The 20,467-nt window shown below is 58.8% G+C and overlaps 2 protein-coding genes across 2 annotated transcripts in view; one reads left to right on the top strand and one right to left on the bottom strand.

The window, feature by feature from the left end:
- The window catches only part of SHANK1 (SH3 and multiple ankyrin repeat domains 1), a 44,235-nt gene extending 30,545 nt beyond the window's left edge, over nt 1-13,690 (bottom strand). The window contains exons 1-11 of the mRNA XM_081275736.1: nt 13,337-13,690; nt 10,673-10,970; nt 10,230-10,433; nt 9,646-9,717; nt 8,708-8,816; nt 8,353-8,504; nt 6,586-6,753; nt 6,045-6,161; nt 1,512-1,589; nt 1,240-1,306; nt 630-960 (exon numbers count right to left, since the gene is read on the bottom strand). Of these exons, the coding sequence (XP_081131862.1) occupies nt 630-960; nt 1,240-1,306; nt 1,512-1,589; nt 6,045-6,161; nt 6,586-6,753; nt 8,353-8,504; nt 8,708-8,816; nt 9,646-9,717; nt 10,230-10,433; nt 10,673-10,927 (1,553 nt within the window). The 5' untranslated portion in view covers nt 10,928-10,970; nt 13,337-13,690. The remainder of the gene's footprint in view (nt 1-629; nt 961-1,239; nt 1,307-1,511; nt 1,590-6,044; nt 6,162-6,585; nt 6,754-8,352; nt 8,505-8,707; nt 8,817-9,645; nt 9,718-10,229; nt 10,434-10,672; nt 10,971-13,336) is intronic.
- A 3,521-nt stretch (nt 13,691-17,211) lies between these two features.
- CLEC11A (C-type lectin domain containing 11A) lies at nt 17,212-19,346 on the top strand. Its single transcript, XM_081275811.1, has 4 exons — nt 17,212-17,524; nt 17,738-17,924; nt 18,104-18,295; nt 18,684-19,346. The coding sequence occupies exons 1-4, from the start codon at nt 17,378-17,380 to the stop codon at nt 19,127-19,129; spliced, it is 972 nt and encodes a 323-aa protein (XP_081131937.1). The 5' UTR covers nt 17,212-17,377; the 3' UTR covers nt 19,130-19,346.
- The last annotated feature ends 1,121 nt before the right edge of the window (nt 19,347-20,467 follow it).

The raw sequence follows: 20,467 nt of genomic DNA, 5'->3' as shown, positions 1-20,467 counted from the left end.
CCCTCCCACGGTCCTGCACACACTGCCTGATTCAGCTTCCTGAAATGGAGCTGGGACTGTGTCATCTCTCAGCTCAGGAGCCCTCCGCGACTCCCAGCCTCCTCCTGGGTCGGGTCCAGGTCCTTTGCCCACCCCTCCCGGCCTCTCCCACTTCCTCGCTGTGCCTGGCTGGCCCTGCTCTCTCTGCCCAGGCCGGCCTCCCTGCCCTCGAATGACTCCTGCCCATCCTCCCTCTGCCCCTGGTGACCTCTTCTCCTCCCTGGGCTCATCCCCAAGTCTGGACACCCCTCCCAAAGCCCCTGCCCATGCCCAAAACCCTCCTCCTGCTCACCCCACCATGACATTCTGTCTGTCCTCAGGGGCTGGAACTGATCCTTCTTTTGGGGACCCCCAGTCCCAGGCCCCTGTCGTGCACAGGTGCTTAGCTACAATTGGGGGATTTGGGGAGGGGGTCAGGAGGGCCAGCTGGTATGTCCCCACTTATCCTGGGGACTGACGCCTAGATGGGGGGGCTCTCCCCTCTTAGGACAGGAGCAGAACAGCTGGGCTGACCTTGGGGAGCATGTCAGCTCTGAGGAGGGCATTGGGCTGGCAGAGCACTGTGGGACCAGGACCAAGTCCTTCCCTACCTGGGTCGTCCTCGGGGCTGCCTCTTGGCCTCCTCGGGGTGCCTCCCTCGGGATGGGGAGCGGGCCCGGGCGCCCCGGGGGCTGCTGGCACTTCGGAGGGTCCCACTGCTGAGCTTGGTGCTGGGGGCCGAGGGCTGAGACTGGCTCTGGGGTCCCGAGGGCGGGCCAGGGGCCCCAGAGGACGAGGCCCCCGGGGCGGAGAATACCATCCAGTCAGGGAGTGCCATGCTGGTATCGCTGTTGGCCCGCAGCAGCGCGGGGGGCACCGTCAGCCCTGCACCTGGGGGTCCCCGTCTCCGTGCTGCATACTTGGGGGACTCCTGGAAGGGCACTGAGAGGGCAGTGGTGGTTGGGGCAGATGAGGTAGAGGTGACAAAGGCAGGTGGCATTGTATGGGCAAGAGGTGGTGGGGGAGGGGCCGGAGAGAGACAGAGATGAGAAAGAGCAAGGGCCTAGGATTGCTCCCCCCACCACTCTTGAGGCCGTTCTGGCCCTTTGGGGTTTTCTCCATCCCATCCTGGCTCCTCTGTCAAGCCCCCAGCCCCCCAATCCCATTGTGAACCCCAGTTGCCCTAGACCCCCCTCTTCGCTCCAGACCCCACTCGCTCACCCACGTCCTGTTCCCGATGGTTGCGGATCAACTCCCCCAGCTCAAAATTGCCAGCAATGACGGCCACCTGGAGGGAGAGGCACAGGGAGGGGTGGCCCAGATGGCGGAGAGAAGACAGGAAACCACCTGAGGTCTCCTCCAGCCCAAACCCTCCCCTCTCCCTGACCAGGGGCACCCCTCCCACCATTCCTGTCCCAACTGTCTGTCCACTGGGTCCTCTTTATCCTCCCTCCCGGCCCCTGCAGCCATTCGACCCCCTACCAGCCCCAGACCTGGAAGGGTGTCTGTCCATTGTTATTTTTCACATCCTTATTGGCGCCTCGATAGAGGAGGATCCTTGCACAGGTCTCCTGAAGGTGACAGCCAGGGGCACAGGATGAAAGTTAAAAAAAAAAAAAAAAGATGAAGGTCACCATGAGTGGACGCAGGCACTGCACTGGGAACTCTGGGAATGACCCCACCTGAACCCATGCTGCATAGGGCGCAGCCACTCATAGTGAGTGTAGCCCACCAGCACTTTAAAGGTGGACTCCTGTTTCAAGGACTTACACAGAGTTGCACAAAAGAAATTAAACATCTCGAATAATTTTTGTATTGATTCTGTATTGAGGTGAGAAGATATTAAATACATTGGGTTACATAAAAGATGCTACTAAAATGAATGAATTTCGCTTGACGGTTTTTCCTTAAACGTGGCCACGAGGTGTTTAAGGACATGCGGAAGATGTGGCTTGCGTTATATTCTGCCGGCCGGTGCTGATCCGAACCAGGGCTTCTCGACCTTGGCATACTGGCTTTGGAAGCCAATGAGCCTTTGTCACACAGGGCTAGGTTCTGCACTGTGGAGTGTAGAGTGGCATCACAGGCTTCTGCCACTAGATGCCAGTAGCAGTCCCTTCCCCAGTCATGACAACCAAAAATGTCTCCAGACATTGCTAACTGCCCCCTGGGGGGGGCAGAAGCACCCGGTGGAGAACCACCACTCTAAATCTTAGAAAGGGCTTACTACGTGGCAGGTCGGGTGCTCAGCCCTTCAGAACTGAGCTCACCGAATTTCCTAACAACTCAGTGAGATGGAAATTATGGTCCCTATTTTACAGATGAGGAAACTAAGGCTCCAGAGGAGCTCAATGTCACACAGTGAATGACTATCAGCACTTGGATTTGAGCCCACATCTGTCTGACTCTAAAGCCTTTGATCTTAACCACATACTTTGCCAGGTCCAGAAGGGAGGGGGCACACACCATGGAGGACAGAGGGTTGAGGACTGGAGGCAGTGGGGACAGGGATGCCATCTGCAGCCATTATCGATTCTGTATCAATATCAACCGCATGTCACTCCTCAGTGCTCTCTGGTCTATCCTCATGTCCTTGCCATGATCTGGAAGGCCCCACCTGAGCTGTCTGCCCTGCCCCTATCCACCAACTTCGCCTTCTACCATCTTTCCTTGCTGCCCACATTCTAGCCACCCTGGCCTCCTTCGTCCTCTGTCAGGCATGCTTCTGCCCCAGGGCCTTTGTACCTGCTGCTCCCTCTGTTCGGAATTCTTCACACCAAGGTCTCCCCACTGCTTGCTTTCTCACTTCATTCAGGTTTTCACTCAATGCCACCTCTTTAGATAAGTGCTTTGGTTTTGTTTTGCTGTAGTGGGGATGCGACTCAGAGTGTTGCATATGCCAGGCAAACATCCTCCCACTGAGCTACATCCCTAATCTTTTATTTTTAATTTTGAGACAGGGTCTCACTAAGCTGCCAAGGCTGGCCTTGAACTTGCCTGCCTGAACTTGATCCTCCTGTCTCAGCCTCCCCTTCCAATGAGCTGGGATTACAGCATGTGCCGCCATGCTTCAGAGAGTCCTTCTCTGAACGTTCTGTCTAAAGGAACTCCCTTGTCCTGTTCCTTTCTAATTGTTTTATTTATTTTTATGTGACACTCTTGCATGTGACAGCATTCTTTGAAGCCAATGTTAACTCATTTCTTTCTAACACCATGTCCTGACATTCCGTTTGGATGTCATTTTTCTCTTTGGCATCTCCTCCCGTATGTGGTAAGTTCCACAGGGCATTGTATTGTCCTTGGCACTTGCCACCAGGAATAGTACCTGCACACAGGGACTGTTCAGTGGACAGTCAGTCAGTGGGGAAACTCTTCTGCCCTGCCTTGGCCTGGCCAAGTCCAATCTGGCTGCCCCAGCTCAACTCCACTCTGGCTCCCTGGTGCTAATTTCAAGTATCCACAAGCCCCTCCTCTTCCTATTCTTCCAGGTAAGACCCTCCAGGGATACAGGCACAGGCCCATCCACAGGCCGGGTCCAGTGAGGCCAAATCCCTTGCCTAAGACCCACAGGCAATTAGCAGAGCAGCCAGGAGTCCGCCCTGGTCTTCTCATGCTGGTGCTCCTCTGTCTCCTACAAATGACCCCTCATAGAGGAGGATCCTATCACCAAGACCACCCCCTGGACAGCAGAGTCACTCCGGTTAGTGTTGTGTGTGTGTGTGTGTATGTGAGTGTGTGTCTGAGTATGTACACGCTGTCCCCCAATGGCACTGGTAATACCTCCACCTGTATTTTTGCATATTCTCACACACTTCCAGCTCCCACGATGGGGGTACAGGGCCCAGGCACCATCCACTAGCTCCCGGGCTCTTCTACTCTACCCTAGTCCAGAAAATGCCCAAGTCTTAGTTAGTAGCTCCCTCCTCTGGATGCCTGGGGAACCTCATATTTACTTGCAAACTAGCACTTATCTCATGGGATTCAATGATTTGTTTACGTCTGCCTCTGCGCCAGACTGTGAACTCCCCCCACCATTCCCAGGGCAGACGCTGTCTCTGATTCATCTCGCATCCCCAGCACCTGGCACGGGGCACACAGTAGGTGCTTAAGAAATGCACATGGAAAGAATGAGGAGATGGAGGATGTGGAACTGTCAGTCAAAATTCATTTGTTTGTTAAGTCATTCATTCATTCACTCATTCCCTGAGTCATTCAATCTGTCGAAACAGACACCCCTGGAGCATTCTGAGGTGGGCACTGCGCACAGCCCTGCGGGAACCCAGGATGGCTGACTCGTCATTCATTCATTCGCTCCACAAAGATGCAGCCTGGCATACTATATGCTGGGGGCTTGGGCAGAGCAAGTCCTCAAACTCAGCCCCCACCCAGAAGAGCAAACAGTCTAGACATGGATCTGACCTTCACCACAGAGGCTACACAGGCAGATCAAGAGGCCAGGGAGCAAGATCAAGGAAAGACGGTCAGCCCCAGCCCCAGCCCCAGCCCCAGCCCCAGCCTTTGGAAAGCTTAAAGCCTGGGAGGGAAGACCAGGGGATCTCGAGAAGTGGAAGGTGAGCTCCCATTTATTACCGCCATGCCAAGAGCAAGCAAAATGTTAACCCACTTGATCCTTCTGTGTGGTGGGCATCAATTACTGACCCATTTCACAGTTGAGACAGGGGAAGCCCAAAAAGGGGAAATGATGTGTTCATCTAGTCTAAGAGTCACTGTGCCTGCTATACCATTAATTGTTTGTGCTAAATATTCCCTGCTCAAATGAACGGTATGTCTTCCGAGTGAATCCTGATTGACATTGGAAATGATAATAATAATAACAATTATTATTATCATGACTGTCTTCTAGGGATGAACACTTAATATACATGATCACTCAGCCCTTTCAATCAGCTGGCTTTATTCCCATTTCAGGGAGAAGGACAGAGTCTTGGAGAGGAAAAGGGGCCTGTCCAGGGTCCCCCAGGCTGCCCAGGACTGGGGGTCCCCCTTCTCCACTGCACAGTGGCCTCAGAGGACCTGGACGCCAAGCCTGCTGTCAGGGAGCAGGAGAGGCAGAAGCAAGCAGGAGGGGAAGTGGTCTGATTTGACAAACACAGTCCTTCCTCAGCGTTCGGCATACTGCTCACCGCCACCAGGCGGCATGTGGCCACCTGCCAAGTCCCCAGCACTGCAAGTTCTCCTGAAGCAGAAGGGGCTGGGCTGCTTTGGAAGACTTCCTGGAGGAAGGGGGCTGCCAGACCAGCAGCCTCATGCCAGGCCCTGTCTCCCTAAGTTCTTCAAGGGCAGGGAGCGTGGAGAAACAGGCGGGGGGCCAACGGCTGTCCAGTACAGCTCCCGCGCCTACGTGAGCCCTCCTGCTGCTGTGACTGCCCACCTCTCCTGGGACCTCCTGGGGGCAGTGTCCACCCAGCCTCGAGTTGCTAAACGCACAACACTGCCTCATCCCTGCCAGGGCTGCACTCTGGCCTTGCCTCTGTCCCCAGCTGTGCCCCCACACAGCTCCCAGGCACCCTGCTGGCTGGCTGGAGACACATGGCAAAGGAGACCTGCTGAACCCCTTTTCCTTCCTGCAGTGGTCCCACCTGCCCTCCTTCTGCTCTTCTGCACAGGCTGTGCCCTCTACTCGGCTGTCTCTGGCTCATCTCAAGGGCGCACCCTCCAGGAAGGCACCTCCACCCAAGGCAAGCCTGGGGGTGCGCTTCTGTGGGGACCTGGATTCCCTGTGACTTCACTCTGAGCATCCTGTACGGTATCAACAGGGGCTACTGTCTGCTCCCCTCCGGGCCACAAGGTCAGCACACAGGGAAGGCACTCTGTCAGTATCTGTTGGATGGATAGATGGATGGTTGGACAGACGGATGGAAGGATGGAGGATGAAGGGTGGAAACCGTGGAGGAGCAGAGACTGCGGAAGTGTGGAGGCTGGAGTCCCCGGGCCTGGCTGGGCACTGTGGAGGTGGCTGTGGGGAGGGGGCTGTGCGGAGCCGGCTGGGCCCTGCGGGGTCAGACCTTGTTGTAGAGAGCACAGATGTGCAGGGCCGTGTTCCCCGAGGCGTTCTGGGCTCCAGGCTCAGCCCCATAGAAGAGCAGGTGTTCCAGGTGCTGAGAGTGGCCCCGCTGGCAGGCCTGGGAGGTCAGAGATCGAAGGGCCAGATCAGACACGGCCTGAAACCGCCCAGGTCCTCTCCCCTGGAGGCAGGAACCCCCACATCTACCCGCTCTTCTCTTTCCACCCCATTCCTGCCCAAGGACTAGGTTGTCAGCTTCACAGGTCTGAATGTTTGGTCATTTCCACGCCTGGGCGTCCAGTCTGGTACTCAAGAGGGCCAGGAGGCCAGGCCCGAGCACCTCCGTGATCAAGCTGTTCACTTCCCCAGCTGTGTCCTGATGTCCATGCAGCCACCTTTTCCTCTGTGCAGACCACTCTATTCTCACTCCTGCCCTCTGCCAGGACCCCAGCATCTGGATCCCTGCCCCAGCTCCAGCCCCTGGGATGCCTTGGGGCCCGGGCCTTGCCCACCCCTCCCCCTTGGGGCCAAGCCTGGAGCACCTGGTGGATTTCCTGCCAGCCGTTCTCATCAGCTATGCCCAGCTGGGCCCTGTTGTACAGGAGCAGTTCACAGCAGCGGGGGTCGCCCCCCACCATGGCCGTATGGAACAGAGGGGTCAGCCCACGGCGGTCCTTGTAGTTGGGGGAGCCCCCAAGGTCCAGGAGTGCCTAGGAAGGGAGAGAGAGCCAAGGAAGAAAGGACAGACGACAGTCACACTAGAACCAGCTCATTCTGAAGTGCTGGTGAGGAATCCTGGTGACCCTCACTGGCCAAAGCCTGTCTCAGCTCAACCATGACGCCCTCGCAGACCTCAGCCCAGGCCTTTCCCCTTGCCAGGCCATTCCCATCCCTGGGGAACAAGGAGGGGACGAGGTAGATGCCTCCGAGGACATCTCCTTCTCACGTACTGCCCAGTCTTTCATCCACGGGTGACCGTGGATGAGTCATTAAAGAATGTTGGTAGCTGCAGTGCCCCTCACCCCAGAGGACGCACACTGGGAGACAAGGAGAGATGAACTGTGGGTGCAGGAGAGCCTATGGCCAAGTGAGAGTGCCACTGAGACCAGAGTCCTGAAGACAGGGGTCAGGAGGGAGCCTGGGAAAGGGTGAGCGTGGGGTGAGGCAAGTCCTGAGCCAGCCTCATTGGGGGTGCAGGCTGAGGGGTGGGGAATGATCCTATTTAAGGGATACCTCTGGGTGTGGAAGGCGGGTGACATCGAATACTAATAGGAGAAAGCGTTGAAGGAACCCTGTGTAAGGACAGCCTGCAGCAGCACTGTCCAGGGAGACCCTCTGCAATGCTAGAGATGATCTTCAATGGTGCCACCCCTATGGTGGCCACAGGACGGCAGTGACACCCGAAAGTGGCTAGTGAGACTGAGGCATTTAAATTGCAGTGTTACTTCATTTTAATTAATTTGAATTTAAACAACCCCACGTGGCCGCTGGCAACGGGTTGGGGGAGGCCTAGGGCTGGGTGTGTGTGTCCAGGGTGGAGGTCTGGGGCTGAATATGCAGGGGTTGATTCCACTGATAAAAGGCAGCTCTGTGTGGCTGGCGCTTGGCTACATTAGGGGTTCTTCAAGAAAAGAGTTGGAGAAGAGAATGGTGTGCCAAGTCCACTGGATCCTCTGAGAAAAGGGATGTTCGTCCATGGCCACCCTTGGGTGTAGCCAATCCTGAGCTGTGCATGAAGAGAATGGAGTGTGCTGATGGGGGGGTCCTTCTGTGATGTATTTTGTGGGTATGGGGGGGGGGGCCTGACTATTTGGAAAAGAGCATTTGAGGCACAGGGGGATGTGAAGCAGGGCTGAACTTGCATGTGAGAGGAGAGGCGACGCACGGGCAGCAGGCACTGGCTGAGGAAGGGCAGGTGGAGGGTGGCCACCGTGTGCATGGAGAGGTGGGAACACAGCAGGTCACTGTTTTAAGGAACATGAGGTGGGCTGATGCCTGGGAGACAGAAGTAGGATGGGTGCTGCGCAGGTGAGAGCCGAGAGGGGTCTGGGTGTCTGAGGGAGGCGGCTGTGCTGGGGAGAGTCAGGAGCTACCTGGGCAGCTAGTGCTGCATGGGTGGGGCACACCTGGGGCCTGAGGAGTTGGAATGACAATAGGGACTGTGTATTTGTCAGTCTGTGGAAGGGGGCTTTGTACCAGGGGTAGCAGGAGCAGCTATTTATAACAAACGCAAGAACTAGGGTTTGAAAGAGGACCAGGGGGAATGGAGACAGGGTCCCAGGGCGAGGGGGTGGTCACGGCAGCCTCACCGTGAGAGCCAGGCAATGCCGGGCACACGCGGCCTTGTGCAGTGCTGTCATGCCATCCCGGGCCCGGAAGTCAATGTGGGCCCCACCCAGGCACAGAGTTCGAATCACCTCTACCGAGCCTTCAGTCTGGGCCGCCAGGGTCAAGGGGGTCTCTGAGGGGCAAGAAAGGCCAGTCACATGCAGGCCCTTAGCCTCCAGCCCTTCCCACACCACCTCCTTGGCTCCCCAGCTCGACACCCACAACCTGTGGTCCCATGGTCCCCCTTGGAAGTGACAGTGGTAGGGAATTTGGCATTCCTGCCCCTGCTGCCCTATCTGGCCCCTGCTGTCCCCCATGACCTGGGCTCCTCCCTACCTCCCGAATCTGAGTCATGGTAATTGGGGTCCAGCCCCTTGTCCAGCAGGCGCGCCACCTTGTCTGACGTCCCAAGCTGCACGTACTCCAGGAACTTCTTCAACCCCGTCTGTGCCATGGACAGAGAGAGAACATAGGCTGGTTAGGGACCAGGGGGGGGGGGGCAGAGGTCTCCAGCAACACCACCCAGCGGAAATGCACAGCTAGCCGCAAGTGGCATTGAAATTCCCTGTGGCCACCTCCAAAGCAAAAGCAAAGGGGAACCATCAATTATATTGAAATTCAATCTGAAGAGCTATGTTCTGTACTAATATATCCACAGCGCTCCAGTTCAGCAGGCAATCCATAGGAAAGTTATTAATAAGATACTTCACTTTTTTTTTTTTTTGCACCGAGTCTTTGCAATCCCCTGTGACCCAACTCCATGTTGCAGGTGCTCAGAAGCCACATAAGGCAAGTGGCTCCCAAAGTGGATGGCAAGATTGGGAAGGAAAGAGGGTGCACAGTGTGGGGGAGCAGGTAAGAAGGGGGTCAGGGTTTCTTCCTTCCGAAGCATCAAGAATCCTCCCTCTCTGGCCACAGCAGCCCCTGACTTCCTTCCAGTTCTTAGGTGACTAGGGGAGACACCGGGGAGACAAGGCCCCAGGATTGGAGGGTTAGATCCCAGAACAAACACCCATGGAGAAGAGGGGTTGATCCTTGGATTTGGTAGAAATTCAGGCTATGGGATTGGGGAGTTTCAGGGCATCTATAAAGTAGTCCCCAGACAGGCAAGCAGGAGTAAGAAAAGGACCCTGAGTGGACATGGGGTCTCAGGGGAAGAGAAGTGGGAGGCCAAGGAGCCAGGTGGAAACGGAATGCTCCTGGGAAGGATGAGCGGCCTGAGAGGGAAGAAGGAAGGGGTGAGGTTGGGGGCAATGCCAGCAGGGGTCTCTCACCTTTGTATGCAACTTGGCCAGCTGCTTCTCATCCAGGTTGGTCTGTTTGTAAACGCGGGTCTTGTATCGGAACTGAGGTCAGCAGTAGGGTGGGGGGAGAGACACAGACTTAGAAGCGGAAACCTGGGCGGGTAGGTCTGACCCCTTCTCATCCCCCAGGAGGAGCTCAGGGTTGATGTGGAAACAGCTCTGGAGCCTCAGTTGGGTGGGCAGACGGTGGCAGAGAGCTTTCCTGAGAGTGCTGGGTCCTTGAGGCATAGTTCCCTACAACTCCTACCTTGAAGAAGCAGGCATGAGGACCCCACAAGGAATGTTCTAGAATGCCTACTGTAACTGGGGGTCCTTCCCCAATCCATGGGGCAAGAGAAGCTTGGGGTGGTGAAGGGCTTTTCCCAAGGCCACTCAGAACAAATGGTGATCTGAACTCAGCCTCTGACTCCCTGTGGGTCCTAGGATATCCAGAAGAGCTCACTGGAGTTCCCCTTGTTAAGGTCTCAACTGGAACCAGTACGTGTTTGGGGGTTGATGGTTTTAGGACAGGACTCATGTTGTCAGTGAAGGGGTCAGGAGGCTGTGGACCTCACCTCCAGGTAGGGTACCCCCTTCTCAAAGGACTGGGGGTACTCCCGCAGCAGCCTCTCCTCCTCCAGGAAATTGGCATCCCGGCCTGAGGTGGCCGGCTGGAACAGGCCGTAGTTGAGCACATCCTGCAAGCTCTCACTGAGGGCACAGAGCACCTGCTGCTTGGCCGTCCAGATGGTGGCATCCGGGTTGAAGCGCAGGCATTTCTGGTGTGGGGGGGGGCAACCGGGGCCAGGGTGAGTCAGGGGTCCAAGGTAGGTTGGGAAGGAAGTGGACAGCTGGGGTGGGGGGTGATTCTGGACACAGGGGCAGGAGAAGGGGAAGCACATGGCGTCTGAAATGGGAGCCAAGGGGGGTTCCTGGGAGGACACCCAGCCCCAGAGGTCTCCTGTGCCACTCAGACTCTGTCCCCACCTCTGCTTCTGGCAAGTAGGTGGTCACTCACTGTCTGGTGCAGGTCCGGGATGCCAATCCTGAAGACCATCATGCTGAAGTGGGCGTCGTCTGGGACAGACATGGAGCGACCCTGGAGGCCTCGGGCAGAGGCCAGGCTACCAGGTGTCCCACTGCCCTGGCCCCGGGTCCCCCGAGGGCCTTGCCCTGGCCCGTCTGGGGAGCTGTCGGACTCTGAGCCCCCCTCGGGACACTCGCTGGCACTGTGGCGTTCCTCGTCCTCGCTTGTGGCAGGGCTGTGGGTCATCGTGGGGCCACGGGGCGACGGGGGACGGCAGCATCACAGGCGGCTGCAGGGGCCAAGGGTGACTGTCAGAATAGGAGCCCAGAGCCCCTCTGAGGCCACTGGCACCACTTAATGGACAAGTGGTCAAGGGCAGGTTTCCCCCACTGTTCTCATGTGCCACCTCTGCAAGTGCATATCACCCCCGATCCTGCCATGCTCCCAGCACCTGTCTCCTTCCATGCCCTTGGCCCTGCTAGCAGCCCCTGCCCCCCTGCGCCCCACTTTGCCGCTGACCTAGTGTGGCCGTGTCCCAGAAACCGCAGAATCACCGCGGGAGCTACTGGCCCACTTTGTCAGGCCACAGAAAATGCAGCTAAAATTAGCTGAGGACAGACAGGTGGACCAACCCACCGGCATCCCGCCCTCCTGGCCTTGGCCTGGCCCCTCACCCTGAGGGAGGCTGAGGCTGAGCTGTAGTAAAGGGGAGATGGAGGTGTGGTGAGCCTGGGGCGGCAGGAGGTGCCCATGAGCAGGTGGAGTCGGTGACTTCACTGAGTGTGGCTGACTACATGTGCAGAGGGTTGCTGGGAGTTGGCCATTCCAGGGGAGCAAGGGCATTGAGATGGGTTGTCACAGATCCGAGCATCTTGCACGGGGTGTACCCTAGGGAACTAGGAGCCAATGGCCTTTGGCAGTTATTGGGGCATCTTAAGAGGGCATGTGGCTGGGTGGGGAGGCTGTCCCAGGGACAGCTGCCCAGGTGTGATGGCCTGGGTGGGTGTGGGATGCTGTGAATAACCTGTGGGAGTGTTTCAGGACTGGCGCTGCAGGGCAGCTGGGCTGGCATTGCCCGCACTGGTGGTTCCACGGAGAAGCATTGGTTGGGGGGTGGCTGGGAGGAGACTAAGAAGTGAGGTGAAGATCTGGGGGCAGGGGTAGGGGTAGAGGATCTCTGGATCCTCACGGTTCTCCCCTAAGGTGGCTCTAAGAAGGTGGGTCCCTTCCACATGGGGTCTGCCTCCCTCATGTTCTCCCCTACTCCCACCCCAGCACCGGAAACCAGAATGTCTGGTCTGGTCCCTACCCCCAACACCAGGCCCGGCTCCTGCACCGTTGTCATGGAGATGGGAAGCAGTGGAGGGTACTGCTGACTTTGGGGGAGTGGGGATGGGTTAGGGGGTTGGGGAAGGGAAGACAAAATATGTGTGGAGGGAAGAGAGTTCCAAGAACTGTGGGCGAGTGAGCATTTAACCACGGCCGGGGCCCCTCCCCCACGCGTGGCCGGAGCTTGGAAGCCCCCTCCCCCTCCAGGTACACAGCCCGGCTGCCCCACCCACCCTGCCCTGCGGGAGACCCCAGCCTCCTTCCAATCCTCCGTCCGCCCTACCACACGTCCTGCCTCTATCTGGGGCCACAGCCACTCCCCCTCGGCTGACCCTGGCTGACCCCCAGCTCCAGCCCCGCAGGAATGGGGTGGCCAGTTGGATGAAAGAAAAGCTGGTCCCCGGCCACCCGCGCGCACGACTGCCCCAGCCCCCAGGACCAACTCGGCCCCTCCCCCTCCGGCCTCGAGGGAGGGAGCGGGCACACTCCGCCGGGGCGGCATGAATCAAACGCTCCGCGGCTAAGAATAGCTGGCACGCAGCTGGTACTGAGACGGGCTGAGGAATCGGCGAGGGGGGGTGGAAAAGGGGAGAGGGGGTGCCCTGGGAGGCTGCGGGGGGACAGGGGGCGACTGGCGTGGCCGGGAGCGGGCCCGGGAGAATGAATGGAGGCGGAGGGGGGAGGAGAGACACTCGGGCTGAGACCGAAAGGCTGGTGGGGGAGAGCCCCGGGCCGGGGAGAGGGGCGGGGGCTCCGGGAGCGGGACTCGGGGGCGGGAGCCGAGGGGGTGCGCCGGCCGGCGGTGAAAGGACTGGAGACGGTGGGGATGGGGGGAGCCTGGGTCGGGGGTGGGAAGGGATCGAGACTCCGGGAAGAAGTGGGAGCTAGAGGCGGTCGAGGGGGGCGGAGGATGCTAGGGCCTAGACCCGCGCTGAAGGGGGTGGGAACCAGGGTGACCTGAGGGAGGGGCTCAGGTGCGCCAGGGTGGGCGAGGCGGGGGAGTGGCCGGGCGGGGCCAGGAGGCGGTACCGCGACCGACCCTTGGCCTTAGAGAGCCAGTAGGCGGGTTCGGGCTAGGGGCTCTGCTGGCGGGGGATGGGGCGCACCCTCTCACCCAGGATGCGATCTGGGACGGGGCACCCGGGACCGGGGCGTAACCCAATTTGGTGTCACCCGGGGCAACGATCCCCTCCTCACCCGCACCCCCCACAGCACACCCAGGCCCGGAGCCGGCGCCGGGCCAAGGACATCCGGGGCGCCCCCGCCCCCCCCCCGCAGCCCCAGCCCCGCAGCTCCACCAAAACCCCAGGTTCCCGGCCCCCTTACCTGCCTGGCGGGGCTGCTGAGTCCCGGTCGGCGGCGCCCGCGGCCCCTCCCCCCTCCCCCCACCCCCCACCCCCCCCGGAGGCGGGGGACCCTCAGGCCATGCCCCACCGCCCCGGAGGGCGAGCGGGCCCGGGAGGGGGCGGGCGGGGGCCGGGGGGGAGGGCGGGGGTGCCGAGGACCTCACCCCCCCCGCGGGCCGGGCCTGGCCATCCGCAGAGCGCCCCCCCTTCTGCCGCGGCCGCCGCGCCCCTCCTCGCCCGCCCCCGGCTCGGTCCGGCCGGCTCCGGGCGCCGCGTCTCCGCCTGCTCTTCCTCCTCCTCTTCCTCGGGCCGCCGCCGCCGCCGCCGCCGCCGCCGCCCGCTCCGCGCCTCCTCTGCCACCCTTCTCGCTCTCTCGCTCTCACTGTCTCTCCCTCACCCTGTCTCTCTCTCCCTCCCTCTCTCCCTCCCTCCCCTCCCTCCGCCCTCTCCCCTCCCTCCGGGAGCCGGCAGAGGAGACATCGCCCCTCCCCGCGCCCCCAAACCTTGCCCATCCCCCCCACCGCCGGCTCCGCCCCCTCCCCTTGCCCTCCCCCACCACTCTTCTCCACTGCCAAGTCCCCAACCCCGGACTCCACCCTGCTTGCCCCCATGCACCAACGATGGGGTCCCGCCCCCCCCAAGGGTACCCAACAAACATCCAGAGACTGCTCTGCCCCAGAGTGCCTCCCACCCCCTCTACACACAGTGGGGTGCATTAAGTATTTGTTGTCAGGCACCCGCATCCCCAAATTGGATTTTGAGCGTTATAGATTCCTATCCTGTGCCCCTAAACACACAACACACACACTACTTAAGCACAGGGCAAGGCACACGCAGGAACACCTGACAGGCACTGTGTCCCCCAAGGCACAGGTGTGTAGAGTCACCAGCATACATAGAACTCACAGACAACCCCACGTGTGCATACTGGGCATGCCTTCCAGGCACAAGTTACTTGGGGACACACGACCACAAACATACCCAGCTGCCTGTGCTTGTCATACCCTTGTGGCCTCCAGAGCATGCATGCAGCACAGTGCAGGGCTCGCCCACCACACGCCCAGAAGCACATCTGGGGGTGCATGCTCATATCTCACAAACTGGAACGGAGGCACATGGTAGGGAGGAGTGTGTGTGCCTTCCTAACACACCCACAGTACCACCCATCACACAGGTTTGCACACACCTGTTTAGTTGCACAATACTGTGCCATAACTCCGCCCCAGGACATTTCTTGTGCAGGTGCAGTGTGCCAAGCTCTGAGACTTTCACCTTCCTGTGTTCCAAAGGCACAGAAAATTGAGGCACAGAGAGGCTAAGTATTTTGCCCAAGGTTGCCCAGCTATAAAGAGGCAGCATTCAGAATTAGGGACAGGCAGGCTGGATCCAAAGTCTTCATTTGTCCTCTATGTGCACTACAGGGCACCATAGTTGCATATCTTTCACAATAGTCCTGCACAGCCATGTGCTCAGAGCTCATGTACACACAGTCAGCTGTGTTCATTTGTGCCCAGGATGCACTCAGAAAGAGTGAACTCCACAGGGCAGCCCAGACTTCTACCTTACTCCAGCTCCAATGGCACCACCTTGGTCACCAGTAAACACAGGCACCTACAGTGGAGAGTTCTAGTCAGCCCTTCAGTTTGCCTCCAGCTGCAGGCTCTCCAGGGCTCCTGGGATGAGCTGGAGTGGGTGCCAGCCTAGCCAAGGGAGGCCCCTATCCGGATGCACACCCACCCGCCAGGTGGTGAGCAGCTGGGCCCAGGGGAAACAGCTGCTCTTTTGGGCACCAGCAGTGAGAAGCAGTGCCCCCTCTACAGCCTACAAGGCCTTTCTGGACCTACACATTACCTCTTGAGGTCTCGAGGCCTAGTGAGGGGTTTCTGGGCCCAGATGGGCACTGGAGAGACCCAGGCTCCAAAGCAGTGAGCAGCCTGCCCAAGGTCACGCTGCCCTCGGGGTACCAGCTTTCTTGGAAAATGGAAAGCTGGATGTGTTGATTTCCAAGGCCCCTCCTGGGGCTCCCAGGAGCCGAGGGCAGATGCCCTGCTCTTTGTAGGAGCCAGAAGTCTTGGCCAGCTGCCACCAGGCTGGTGACCTCCAGAGGGCTGTGCTATTTCCCCTCTCAGAGCCTCCATTTCCTCTTTTGAAGCACGGACCCCTTGATTCCTGGCTCATGAGCTCCATGCTCGTTGGCACAACCAGCCAGCCTGAAGCTGGAAAAGCCCTGCATGACTCACAGGGCTGGCACAGGGTGGCCATGGCATGGCCTCTGCTCCCCTTGCCTCTGAGCCTCTCTCCCACTGTCCTCACTGCCTCCACCCAAGCTGCAGCCACCACCCTGGGAACTCAGGATGCATGCTAAACACCAGCCAAGCCCCGGGCCTTTGACCAAGCTCTGCCACACCAGGAACAGCTACCTCCTTACTCAGCGGGAGTCAACACCTACTATGTGCTAGGGAAGCTCAGGGGAAACAGCATGTACAAGAATCCCTGCTTTCATTAGCAGGAGGCATATGTGTTAACTGATAAGATCATGCCAAGTGAGTACACCAAATTGATAAGGAGAGGCACTTTATAAAGCAATTTATGGACCTGAAGCTTCCAGAGAAGGCTTCTTGAAGCTGAGACCCCAATAATGAGGGGGAGCTGAAGGAAGAACCTTCTAGAAGGAGGGAAAGGCGAGTGCAAAGGATGAGGTGGGGCAGAGCAAGGAAGCCAGCAAGGCTGGAGCCATGGGGGCAGGGGCAGTGGGGGCGATGAGGTTGCAGACCTGCAAACCTGCAAGGGCTCCTCTTTCCCAGCCCCCAGCCAAGGCAGGCTATGCTAAGGACTAAGGCTGGGGTTTGGCTTCCCTCCTGCTTATGATGGGAAGGTGGGGGAGCAGGGGAGTGGGGAATGATGTGATCTGATTTATGGTTTGGAAGGATTGCTCTGGCTGCGGCAAGCAGCCGGGATTGGAGGGGCTTGGGAGGAAGGAGGGGGAGGGCAGGGAGGAGGTGACTGCAGTGGTCCAGGCTGGGTTGAGACAGCTTGCCGAATGCTCAGAGCTCTCTCTGCACCCAGCCCAGCATCTGTCTATTCTACCACCTGGAGCAAACTTCTCTGGCCACTAGCCCCCAGTCTCCACCCTCTGCCCAGCCTCTTACCCTGGGGACTTCTCTGTCTGCTTGACTGTGAGCAGCTCAGCATATGCAGTCTCTAGCATAGCCCTGCCCAGTGCTTGGCCTGCAAGAGGCTTCCAGTAAAATGTAGGCACTGAATCCAGGAACCCCATCTGGGGCTGCACACATAACCACAGCATGCTTTTCACACATGTCCCCACAGGCACTCATCCTCTCACACCCACTTGCATCACTAGGCAAGGGCTGGGAGGCCAAGGGTGGGCCATCCAGGGTGCAGGAGGTGCCCCAGAGCCTGAGAGTGGTGGAAAAGTCTCTTCCATCAGGGTGTGTGGGCGATGGTGGCTGCAGGGTAATAACAACCTTAGTGAGTCCCAGAGTTCTCCCCCCTCCTCAGGAATGGCCAGGAGGGGGAGAAAGGAATAAGGCTGAAGCCCCAGCAGCCCACTCCTGCCAGCCTGGTCCTGAGGGGTTCCTTTCCAAGGCCAGGGCCTGCCATCCCCACGATCCCTTGGAAAGCCAGCTCCATCCTCTTCCTGACCATCTGAGCTCTTGGCCAGGCAGAAGGAAAGAACAGGGCGGAACTGAGCTCCGTGGAAAGAGGGGGGTGTAGGGAGACCCAAGGCGGGATCAAGGCTTTGGAACGTTGGAGGTTTCCGGCCACAGAGGCAGGACCTCTGGGGAGCCAAGAGGGCGGGGAGACACACACAGAGGGGCGGAGGAGACCAACGGACAGAGACAGGAGCAGGAGGGGAGGCACAAGAAAGAGGCTGGCAAAAGCGGGAACCAGGGGCTAGTGATCTGCACACAGGACAGGAGCATTCACCAGTCTCCAGAGACTCTAGCCCTACACCAGACACCCTGACATCTGCAACCTTGGGTGCTGAGAGCCCAGCCTGATGCAGGCAGCTTGGCTCTTTGGGGCCCTGGTGGTCCCCCAACTCTTAGGATTTGGCTACGGAGCTCGGGGAGTCGAGAGGGAATGGGAGGGAGGCTGGGGAGGTGCCCTGGAGGAGGAACGGGAGAGGGAGGCCCTGATGCTGAAGGTGAGCTGTAGAGTTTTGGGGAACTGTGGGCTTGGGAGGGGGTATTCCAAGGTTAGGGAAATGGTTAAGGGGGAGTCATGAGGATAGACTCAGAGGATGGGGGTGATGGGTTCAGAGAAAGGCTTCAGGCTCAGAGCATGAGCTGAGCTGGAGAGGGGACAATGGAGCATCAGGAGCGGCAAGCTGGGGCTGACCATCCCTCCCCTACCCCAGCATTTGCAGGAGGCTCTGGGGCTGCCAGCTGTGGGGGTGGATGAGAATCTTGCTGTTACTCCTGAAGGCAAACTGGCCTGGGAGACTCAAGAGGATCAGGGGGAGGAAGAGGAGGAGGAAGCAACGCCAACCCCTTCCACCATCCCCAGTCCCTCTCCCACCCATGAGGACACCATCACTTATATCTGTGAGTAAGCGGAACCTGGGGTGGCCTTTCAGCTACTCACGGCCCAGCCCAGAGCCCCCACATCCCAGGGGGCCCCGCCCCAGACCTCGCCTCCAAGAGCCTAGGCTACTGATCCAGAACTTCCAGAAGTTCCAGAACCCCAAGGTTCCTCCTCCAGCGCTTGCCCTGTCCTTCCGCAGTGGGACGCCTGGCCGGTCTGGACGCAAGCCTGCACCAGTTGCACGTCCGTCTGCACGCGTTGGACACCCGCGTGGTCGAGCTGACCCAAGGGCTGCGGCAGCTGCGGGAAGCAGCGGGTGACACCCGCGACGCGGTGCAAGTCCTGCAGGAGGCGCAGGGCCGAGCGGAGCGGGAGCACGGCCGCTTGGAGGGTAAGTCCCCACCACACATAGAAGGGAAAATGGGACGATCCGAACCAGGTTGGGCACTGGTGGGAGAAGGGGCCCTGAGAGGCATAAAGAGTTGGGGACCCTGGATGTCTTGGGCGAGAGTGTCCCGAGAGAATTGTGGTGTGTTGGTGCCCAGGAGGTTCGAGTAACTGGGATGTGCCATGCGCGAGACACTCCTCCCCTCGCAACTGTGCTGACCAACTCGGGCCGCGCCACGCCCCCTAAAGTCCCGCCCCAGCAGACTGGCCCCACCCCCAGCAGCCCTGGTGGTCGGCCTTGTAGCTCGCCGGGGTTCTGACCCCGCCTCCTCCCGCACAGACCCTGGTCCCGCCCCGAACGCTCTGACCCCGCCTTCCCGCCCCGCCCACAGGCTGTCTAAAGGGGCTGCGCCTGGGCCACAAGTGTTTCCTGCTCTCGCGCGACTTCGAGGTGCAAGCGGCGGCGCAGGCGCGGTGCGTGGCGCGAGGCGGTAGCCTGGCACAGCCGGCCGACCGCCAGCAGATGGAAGCGCTCACTCGCTACCTGCGTGCAGCGCTCGCTCCCTACAACTGGCCGGTGTGGCTGGGCGTGCACGATCGGCGCGCCGAAGGGCTCTACCTCTTCGAAAACGGCCAGCGGGTGTCCTTCTTCGCCTGGCACCGCTCGCCCAACACCGAACCGGGCGCTCAACCCAGCGCCGCGCCGCACCCGCTTAGTCCCGACCAGCCAAACGGCGGTGCGCTGGAGAACTGCGTGGCGCAGGCCTCGGACGACGGCTCCTGGTGGGACCACGACTGCCAGCGGCGTCTCTACTTCGTCTGCGAGTTCCCTTTCTAGCGGGCGGGTTCCCCGCCTCTCCGCTCCATCCCTTCACTGTGCACACCTCCCACACACACACACCAGGACGCCTTTCCTTCCCTGCGCCCCGCGGTGAAAGTGTGCCCCCATCCCCGGCTGGGCTGGGCACTCCTGGGAGGACTCTTGCGGGTTCGGGGCCCCTTCAGTGTCTGTGCCTTTTCTTGAAGCTGCGAATACCAGGCTTGGTCCAGCGCCAATAAAGCCAATAAAGCCACTGTCCACTTGTGGACAGTGGAGGCACTTTTGACTTATCTTGCCTCGGGCGAAGCAGATTCTGGCACTTGGGTACCTTACAGACCTGCTTTTTATGGTTGACATGTGAGCCCAGTATCAATGACTGAGAACATATGTGCATGGGTGCACCATTATGTGATCCCTTGCACATGTCACAAGTGCACATGTACACACACTTCAAATGCCTTCACCTCCATTGTGTCCCCTCTGAAGGCCTTTGGGACCCAAGTTCTATCAATCATTGCCCCAGACCCTGGCCTTGGTCCTGGTCAGAGATCTGGGTAACACGAAGGTGCTAAAGGATCTGGCAGGTCCTACTGGAAAGAACCCATTTAATTTATTTAGTGTTAATTAGTGTGTCTCAAGCTCATTTTTTCCAGATGATACCATTTCATCAAGCCCTGATCTGAAAGGAGAGACACCTCCTACTATTTTTCCCTCTCCCAAACTCCTGGGCTCTGTGTTCAGACACAAATTAACAACCTTCCCTGCCAGGAAGCTCAGGTTCCTTCCCAATGCTGCTGCCTCTACTTCCTGGCCAATGAAAGGATGAGTCAGGCCCTTCCTGTCTGAACCTCAATTTTTGTATCTGAACATGGGTACCATCTCCCTTACTTTGTATGGCTCTTGTGATGTTCAGGTGAGGCTGGGAAAATGAGTGTTTGGGAAGAGGTTGAACATAAAGCCACACACTACCTTCCTCCCTTGCCGTTTTTCATAATTTTATTCCCTGGGAGCAGTGAAAATACCCAGGAGTTGGCCAGCCTGGGCCTCAACATTTTTACCACTTTATTTCGGGCATTATCCCAATGCTACTGCCAGTGTTGGCATCATGGGCCTGACCCTGACATTATTGTGGAGTCCAGGAATAGGGATGTGACCCCGGCTGCCATTACATCTTTGCTCTTGACCTTCCTTCCACCATAGCACCACATGCCTAAAATGTCATCATTGGATCTACTGTGGTGGGGGTGGGAGACAAGCCACTCCTATCATCTCTAGCAGAGTAGAGCACTTCCTCTTATCCATTGTGGAGTTATTTTTCGGCTACAGGACTTCACAGGAAGTACAGAAAATGGAGGT

The sequence above is a fragment of the Spermophilus citellus genome, assembly GCF_964194105.1.
Source record: "Spermophilus citellus genome assembly, chromosome: 18".
NCBI lineage: Eukaryota > Metazoa > Chordata > Mammalia > Rodentia > Sciuridae > Spermophilus > Spermophilus citellus.
This window is presented reverse-complemented; position numbering and strand designations above follow the sequence as displayed.